The 9,019-nt window shown below is 44.6% G+C and overlaps 1 protein-coding gene across 1 annotated transcript in view; it reads left to right on the top strand.

Moving 5' to 3' along the window:
• The first annotated feature begins 6,768 nt into the window (after window positions 1-6,768).
• The window catches only part of LOC104075906 (chloride intracellular channel protein 6-like), a 6,252-nt gene continuing 4,001 nt past the window's right edge, over window positions 6,769-9,019 (top strand). Inside the window, exons 1-3 of the mRNA XM_009576574.1 lie at window positions 6,769-6,894; window positions 8,086-8,195; window positions 8,642-8,767. Coding sequence (XP_009574869.1) covers window positions 6,769-6,894; window positions 8,086-8,195; window positions 8,642-8,767 — 362 coding nt within the window. The remainder of the gene's footprint in view (window positions 6,895-8,085; window positions 8,196-8,641; window positions 8,768-9,019) is intronic.

Here is a 9,019-nt window from a genome sequence, read left to right as displayed (position 1 = left end):
GGAAAAAGGAGCCATACAGGTGACATCGTAGGAGAGGATGGTGAAAGTCAAACCACCCCTTCATTCTTTAGAGAGAACGTTTTAGTGTACTTGCTCCCTTCTTCCCCTGCATGCTTTTTTGTCTCGGCACCTTAAAAAGAGAAAGAAGCTATTTTTAGCACAGTGCTTGTAATTACGTTTACTTGCCTCCTTTACCTGAAATTTTAATTAGGGTTTAGGTCAAAAAGTGTGTTATTGAACTTGTGTGTTCAAAGTTGTAATCCTTTAAGTATGTTTGGTGTTCTCTAAACCCTGTAATACTGTTCAAGATAAAAGATAGATGTTATTAATATTTCTAAATATAAAATAAGATACATTTCTTTTTAAAACAAAAATCCTTATGGCACATTTTCAATATCAACGTGCTTATTTTGCTCTTAAAAAAGAGAGAAAGGGAAGGGGAAATTACTTTTTTTACCTGAAGGAGTGTCCAATTGCTGTTTAACACAGCTTTCTCATTGAACTTCACTATTGCAGATGTCACACACAGCAAGAGTCTACCCTGGCAAGTACCAAAAATACAATTTATGTGCAGCAATCTCAATTACCAGCCACATTTTAAATATGAATATTTCTGCTATTTGGCCGAGAAATTAAATAGCAGCTGGAAACATCTGTCTTAAGTGTTGGATATTAGCGGATAGGCAGAGCTACATGACTGTTTAAAAGTATTGAAATAATAAGCTGCAAAATTTGAACTTTGTCATTAAAATGTATTTTAAATTCCAGATGCTTTATCTTAAAACTTAGCCTGGAAGTACAATTTCAGCATCTCAAGTACTCTCAAGAGTGCCATTAGCAAAAAGCAAGGCATCTTGCTGCGGAGGTGGCTCCAAGGCAGAACTTCTCATGATGAGATGTGCTAACGTCTGAGGCTGCCACTGCTCATGGCTCCAAGAGCAGAAGTCAAGATTTCCATTTCAAGCCCAGTAGGTGGCATCAAAAGAGCTCTCTAAAATTCAGCGTTTGGGTGTTCGTGCCCTAGCCCTAGGCCACGAAATGAACACAGTGCTTAGATAGAGAAAATTCCAGGTAATCTGTCTCTTCCTCACAAAAAGCTTTGGTCTGAACGTGATCTGACCCAAATGATGTGTCTGTGGTGCTTCTGTGCCTAGCACAGAATATCATATGTTATTAAGGGCATTATAGTTGCCTTCAGTGAACAAAAATGACTTGTAATTATATTTTTATTGCATTCGTAACAGAAGTACTATTCCCGATTTTGGTTTTTTTCAGTTATGCGATACTGTAGGAATCTGTATGAATACTGTAGCAGGCATCAAGAATGTAAAACACACTTTGTATCCTCACGGAGTAGATGCTTTTTTTTTTTTTTAAATTAAAACAATATATCTGTCACAGCACGCTAATAGAACACGATTATGTCTAGAAAATAGACATTTTCTAGTCTAGCTGCAATCAAACCCATGTGCTTCTCAGAACCGGTTGCCAAGGCTGAAGGAGTCTTTGCACTGGTGGGATTATGGGAGTGCAGTCATACCGCTTCCCTCGGTCTTTCCGCCTCTGATCTTAAAAAAATGCTCTTAAAAAAAATGGCTTGGGCACTTCGTGGTAAACCAGAGGGCAGTGGGATTTCCTCTCAGGGGTGAGGAGGAGAGAGGAGGCACTGGGAGCTCCCCTCCCCTTTCTCCTTAGCCGTGGTGCAGCCAAGTTCAGTGGCTGGTCCCAGTGGCGCAGCAGGGCAGGAAGAAGAGCTGTCTCCCACAGGGGCCTTTCTTGCGTTGCTGCTACGTGTGCAGAGCCAGTGGTAGCTACTCGTAGCAGCTGCTGCAGTCAGGCTGGCATTGCAGGGCTTAGTTCAGGGCAAGAGTCGGTGCTAGGAATGCAGTGGGCTTAGTTAATCCACGCCAGTGCAGAACAAATGAGTCTGTCGAAGGAATTAAAGCAAAATAGCTGTTGGTCTTGAAAGTCGCACCCAGCCTTAAAGTTGCTTCCCACAGGCGGCCCAAGCTTGTGAACTCCTTGTAGTTTTTCAGGCAGTAGTTTTGAGCCGGGTGCTGTGGTTCCTGTTCTTTGACAGGAGATCAAATGCGTTGTGAGAAAGGAGAGGGGAGTTGTTGATGTGGTATGAGAAGGAAGAGCACACAAAAACTGCCTGATAGCTGAGGATCGAATAAGGAAACGTGGAGGAAAGTCCCAGTTCAGCCTGAGACAGCTAGCTCAGCAGAACGGGCAGGGGCAGATCCACGATGCTGGTCCCAGCTGGATGGTTCGTTGTCTCCCAGTAGGCAGCAGTTCTGCTCCACTTGCTAGACAAACCTGCCTCTTAGCCAGCATAAATATGGGAAGGGAGGTAACTTATCTCCCTCATGTCAAAGAAAGAAAATGGAATTGGAGTTCAGCTTTTGGGAAAAAAAAAAAGCTGTGCTCCTTGTTCTCCTTTTTATTGTAGCTTCAAAGGGGCTATATAATTATATGAAAACAAATAAAAAAGTCTTCTCTGCTCCTTCTGAACTGTTTCTTCCATGCTTAACCTTCAAAAGGAAACAAAAAGTCGAGGAAAAACAAATTCCTCTCATCACGATTTTGAAGGCACAGAACATTTGAGGTCAATCGAAGAACCTTCAAAAACCTGGTTCCCGAGATGTTTGCACAGAAACGGTTATAAAACAAATTCTTACAACAGCTCCAGGGGCAGAGCAACTCCGGCTCAGGGAGGGCCCAAACTACTGGTTTAAGAATGACATACAGTGTGTGACTCCTGTGTAAAGTCACTATAATTATCCTCTTGCTATGGATGAGGATGTGGAGGCAAGTGACATCTTCAAGGCCACTCAGAAAAGCAGAGCTGCTGAATCAAGGTGGCAGTAGCAGCTCGAGAAACTGAATATAGTTCTTTTGGGACCCTCCTTAATATCTTCTGCATAAGGTCTTGCTGTCTAGTGAAATTAACCTAAAGCATGGTGGTGCTCCTACCCGTGACCTTAAGCAGTAGTGGACAGAAGGGTGTGGAGAGCTTTCCCCTTTCCCAGCCTGGGTAAGACCCAGAACAACAATAACAAAAAAAAAAGATGGAAGAGAGTGTGGAACAGTGAAAAATGAATGAAAACAGGGAGTGTAGGCTAATAATCTCATTAAGTAATGGCACATGATTACGGAGAGCTGTCATAAGTCGATACCGTCACAGTATATGATCGCTGCCTAGGGCTCTGAAGGCTCTGAATGAAAGCTTCTATGCACGGCCTCATATTTTTCTCTGCAGCAACAGCTGTCTTAATTGTTTGATTAATGAACTCATTAAACCCCAGTATTACTAGAAAAAGCATATTGACCTCCTGACCAATCACAATTAAAATGTAAATGCCACTTATTCAAGACACCGGTTAGCCATCTATTTAAGCAGCAGAAGAGCATAAAAACCAGCTTTGTGTTTTGGGGATTTGGCCCACTTCACCCACAAGATCTGGATGTTAAGAGAATGTCACAACAATTGCAGGTGGAGACCAACTTGCAGCATGACCTACAATTACAGTAGCATTTGCCTGGTTATTAAGATTATAACCGGTCTGGAAACACAATCCTCCATTGAATCAACAGCAAGAGATTCCGGCTGACTTCACGGGAGTTAAGATTTCACCCTGCATCATCACTAAGCACAACAGTGAGGAAGTGTAATTAAATTGTGCCTGTGTACCAAGCACAGCTCAAAATTACACATCCTGAGTGGTGGTGTGGAGAAAAACGCAGGGAGCTTTGCTCCCAGGCTGCAATGCCCCTGGCTGCGCCATCTTCCTGGGGGTATTAATATGGGACAGGCAGGTCTTTTCTGGTTCTCTCACTGCTGAATCGAGTCCCTGCAAGGTAAGATGTTGACACACAGTCTCACTAATGTAAAAAGGCCACCCTTGCTTTGTTGGAAGGTACATTATTGTGCGATGATGGCATAGATCAGCTATTGTCGTGTTGCTTGATACACAGCTATAAAGCTATTTCAGTGTCCCAGCTCGTGAATTTTGAGTGGCTGGTGTCATCACGGCAGAGCCTCTGTTTGGAAACTTGAACAAACACCTTTGGCATGTGTAGCTGATGCTTTTATGTCCAGTAGGAATTGTATGTAGCTCCCCGGATTAGGTGAGCTGAGTTAGGAGAACAGAGTTGTCTCCTGTAAGCCAAAATGCAAGTTGACGTATCTGAAGGCATTTTAGCTAGCTGTGTTCACCTTGTTTTCCGCAGCAGGCCAAAATATCCACGTTCTGGGATTTCAGCGAAGATTATAGGAAACTGTAGCGTCTTTGAGCTGCCAGGTCAAACCGTGTCAAGTTTTGAATCAGATTTGGTGTTCAAGGTCTTGCAGTCACTTCAGACTGCTGGTCACTGTTACGTGGAAAGGTTTAATAACTGCTTGTGCTATTGCGTGGGCTGCTGTAATTTGCCTCCAGCTCTGCAGAACTGAAGGAAACCTAGAGGTATCCACCACTAGCCCTGGCGTGGCTAGTCTAGAGATCTGTCCTCCCTTCACCTCCCACCCAGAGCTCAAGCCCTGGGGACTAACTGGCTTTCAGCTTCCTAAAGCTCCACGTGGCTCACCAGCTCACCAGTTGTTCCTACCTGAATGGCTGCTGGCTCCTTCACTGTAGGACCTCAGCAGCTGCGGCTTTTGACTGAGTAACTCCTGGAGATCTGCCTGTTGTTCTTAGCCCAGGCACAGCAACCCTAGAGGACACAGCCCTGTCTTAGACGTCGGGATGTACTACGCAGCCCGGATAGCATGGGCTTTTAGAATAGATTTATATTAATAAAGTGCAGCAATGATTTCACAAGGAAACTGCTCAGACGATTTCCTCCTTAGCCTGTGAGAAGGACCACGGCCACATCAGAAATGGGGAAATATCCTAGTTCCTGTGAATTTATTTTCTGCTGTGAAAGCAAAGTGCTTTCCAAAACCAGCAGAGACAGCAAAGCTGGGCAAACACTGCAGCACTTCACTAGAGACCATGGTACCTGCATTGCACAGAATACAGCTAAGATAGCAGTACACTATTAACGACCCTTGTAGGCAGCATGGGAGGGGAGACAGCACTGTACGTGAAGGTCAGGTGCCTTTTGGACTTCATCGGCGTGTTTAGCACCATCAGGACTAGCCCATAGAAGTAGTCAAATAGTACCAAATAAACAATCATCTCGGTGGCTAGAGTTGGCAGGGCATTGCTGTAATCAGTGATGCTTAATCCCTGTTTTACTCAATTCCTCAGTGTTCAAATAATTTTTTTTTCTTGATGATAGGTTGCTAGCAGGCTGAGAGGCATTAAATTAAAAGGCTGAGAGATTCGCTGTTTGCTATTTTATCCATTGCAAAATAGAGAATCAGTAGTGTTGTCATAAATTTTCCTCCCAAGTAGGTATGGACATTAAAAAGTTTGCACTTAGAAACAAGACATGAGGTTGCTTCTGTAACATCTCCAAGGCTGCCAGTCCCTCACCTTCCTGGTTGCCTATTTGTCATTCCAGTTAAGGACAAACTGGGACTCAGTGCCTGCTTCGCGCCTGTATTTGGCATGGTAGCACATCTGTCCTGACCTGGGTCTCTGACTCTACTAGAGCGGGCTGGGGCTGCTGCGTCCGGCTCCCTGAAATTTGCTGTCACCAAGGTGATGTGGGACAAAACGAAGCCACAACCGCGTTTCCTTAGCTCCAGCAGTAAAAGTTAGAGGGAGCCGAAATGTTAGTATTTAATGGCCATCAGAAGATAGTAATTGATCAGGAAAAGTTCACCCTGCCGTCACTCTTGATCACATAGCTGTTCTTGACTGCAGGGCTATCTGCAAAGTTCTCTGAACGGTACATGAACCCTGCTGAGGTAACTTATTTTTTCCTATCAAAAGCTGAATATATCAAGTCAGTTGTAGGAACTGTTTTTTCTGGACACTTGTTCTTTCTTTCCCCAGACCATAGCAGTCTGTAAGATTATTTCTTCACTGACTTAGGTTGATGGTTTAAATTCCTCTGTAATAAACTGGTCAAGACACCAGGTTGGTACCAGGTTGGGCTGCTGTCCCCTCAGTGTCCTGCTCAAGGGGTTTCCCTCGGGTGAACAGCTGGCTGTTGGCAGCACAGCTCGTGAGAGGGCAGCGGGCTGGGATGTGGTCGGGGCGGAGAGTGAGGGACAGCTGGAAAGGAGCCGGCGGAAGCCAGCCCATCGCCAGACGTGTCTGCCTGCCTCCTCCAGACACGGCATCTCCAAAACGACATCCCCTGGCTGCCGCTTCTCCCCTCAGTGCAGCACTGAGAGAGCGTAGGGTACCCATTGCTAGCGCTGAGGGGTCACGGTAACACCCTTCACCCCCTTTTTCCTTGTGGAGTGGGTAAAACATGACATAAGAGGCAGGATGAGGCAAAATGGTGGTGTCATGTATTTAGCTCTGTTCAAAGCACATGCTAGCAGCATTTGGAGTCTTGTTCGTATGAAATACACAATAGTTTTCTATCTTCCTGTTGCTGTAAACTGTACAGCGCTGGAAAGCAGTGCTCTGAGTAGGAGGAAAAATACAATAGTAGCTTTTGACCAGCTTTCATTTTTGCCACCTACGAAACGAGACTTTTTTAACGCAGCGGTCCAGCTGTTTTAGCATTTCTAAAAGTTTTCGTACCCTGGCGGTGTTTAAGGCAATAGGCTATTCTGGTTTTCATTACCAAGAAAGCCAGTGGTTGTCGCAGTACCAGAGGCAGAAAGCAGCTGAGAGTTATCAGAGGAGAATCCTTCAAGTTGGTATGGAGAATAAGATGGTTTATCAAGCTGCAGGAGTGTCCCTCCTCCTGCGTCCCTCGAGCTCCATGGCAGAAACCTGCCTGCTCCAGACCAGGTGCTCGTTTCCAGACATAGAGCTCTTTGTGAAGGTGAGCATTGTAAAGCTATCCAACAGCAATGTTTGTTTGTGGAGAACTTTTTACTATATTTGAGATTCGTTTGATAGTGTTGAGGAAGGTGAAAGAGCAAGCAGAACTGGTTTCATTAATGTTTTGTTCGGTTGTAAGGTCTGCAAACCTTAATGAACTAACCTATTAACTAAGTAAATGATACACCTGGTTTTTTACTTCTGTACCCTTGCATTTAATCTTAAGTTTTAAAACCGCTTTGGGAGAATCATATGAAGGGCTTAAAAATTAAACCTCTGCTCTCTTCCAACAATATCGCATGAAGCCTAACTTAACCAATAGCAGCTATGCAAGACTTCGCCTCATTTTAACGAAGCCTCTTAACAAAATGCAATACAGAGTACATGAGAGCAACAATTCTGTGGTGACATGTACGGTGAGTTGCACCTCTTGTGCTTTACAGTAACACCTGGCGATTCGTTTAGCCCAAACCAAAAGACCATCATTACAGGGGCACAGAGGAAGAGAGGTTACGTGGCTTGGATACAGCCACACTTAAGTCTTAAAAGTGGGAGCCTTGGGTCTATAACGAGGAGGGATTAGCCAGGGGGACGCGGCACTTGTGCTTCGTTAGTCCTCAGTTCAGCAAAGCGCAGAGATGGGTGCGTTCAGCTGGAGCAAGGCTACTGCCTAATTTCTCTCCTTCTCTGGGACCCCCACAGTTGTCTAGTTTGAAACTCTTAATTATTTGATTTATGCTATTTATTTCCTTAAGTGCTTTAGACGTTACATCTCAATTTCTGCTGGTAAATCTTTCTTTGGTTGTTTCCTGTGATCGTAAACTGATTTAAACTTGTTTTAATCTTGCAGTGACTTAGGTAGATTTATGTTCACCTAGACAAATGAGGTGGAGACTATTTCCTTTGGAAGGACTGCTGTGATTTCAAGTTTGTTTTCAACTTATGGCAATATCCATTATGCATTTTAATGAAAAACTACATCTCCAAGATGACAGGACTCTTCATCATATCTATGTGCATGTTTGGAGAAAGAGAGAAAGAAACTTTCCATGAAAATATGTATTAGTAGAGATGAGTAACATGCTATACATACTCGTAGCAGATCTGGGTTTTCTGCTTTCCTACTGCATCTGCTATCAAAATTTGCTATCATCACAGAAGTATGTATACCTTTTTTTTTTTTTAATTGTAGGCTGGCAGTGATGGGGAAAGTATTGGAAATTGCCCGTTCTCTCAGCGTCTCTTTATGATTCTGTGGCTAAAAGGTGTCATATTTAATGTCACAACTGTGGATTTGAAAAGGTGAGATTGTAACTGGAGTTCTCATTTTCAGAACAACTTTTCCGAAATGGTGATTTTAAAGGGTGACTCTCTTCTGATAGATTGGAAATGCACACCGTGGCTTGGCATTAGCTAACGGTCTGGATGCCTGATTCTTCTTTAGGGTTCACTAGTATCAAGTGGACTAGCTCCTTTGAAGCAGTTGAGATTTTAATCTGTTTTGCAGTCGGTCTCTGTAACATAAGACAGAAGGTTTTGCAGGTTTTTTTAAGTATTTCAGAGCACATTCAGATACAGGCTAGCGAATTCTCACACCACCGGTGTGAGGCAGCTGGCTAAGTTTTATGTTGTAGGGAAGACATAGAGTAGCCTGCTATTTTAAAGGTGAAACAGTTCGTTGCAATTAGCTGTAGAAATTGCGAATGTGGTTCCTGTTGTGACTAACCCCATCTCTTTCCTCCCATCAGAAAGCCTGCTGACCTGCAGAACCTCGCCCCGGGAACAAACCCCCCCTTCATGACATTTGACGGCGAAGTGAAAACCGATGTCAATAAGATCGAGGAGTTCTTGGAAGAAAAGCTAGCGCCGCCCCGGTACTGTATTCCTGGCCGCTTTTATCCCCTCACGGCCCTCGACGGTGGTCAGTGACCAAACCCCCTCGGTTTCGGCGGGTCAGGCCCTCGATGAGCTGCACGTATTTATAATTGCGAGGGGGGGGGGGCTTTCTGGGAGGGGTGACTTTGACCGGAGTGAAACAGTGCTGAAGCCTGGCACCGTGCAGGGGGTGTCCCCGGGGCGTCCCCGAGATGCCGGCTGCGCGGCGCCGGCCGCCCCCGCCTCCTGCC

The sequence above is a fragment of the Fulmarus glacialis genome, unplaced genomic scaffold (assembly GCF_000690835.1).
Source record: "Fulmarus glacialis isolate BGI_N327 unplaced genomic scaffold, ASM69083v1 scaffold9764, whole genome shotgun sequence".
Taxonomy (NCBI): domain Eukaryota; kingdom Metazoa; phylum Chordata; class Aves; order Procellariiformes; family Procellariidae; genus Fulmarus; species Fulmarus glacialis.
The sequence above is the reverse complement of the archived record's forward strand: the minus strand, read 5'-3'. Positions and strand labels throughout refer to the sequence as shown.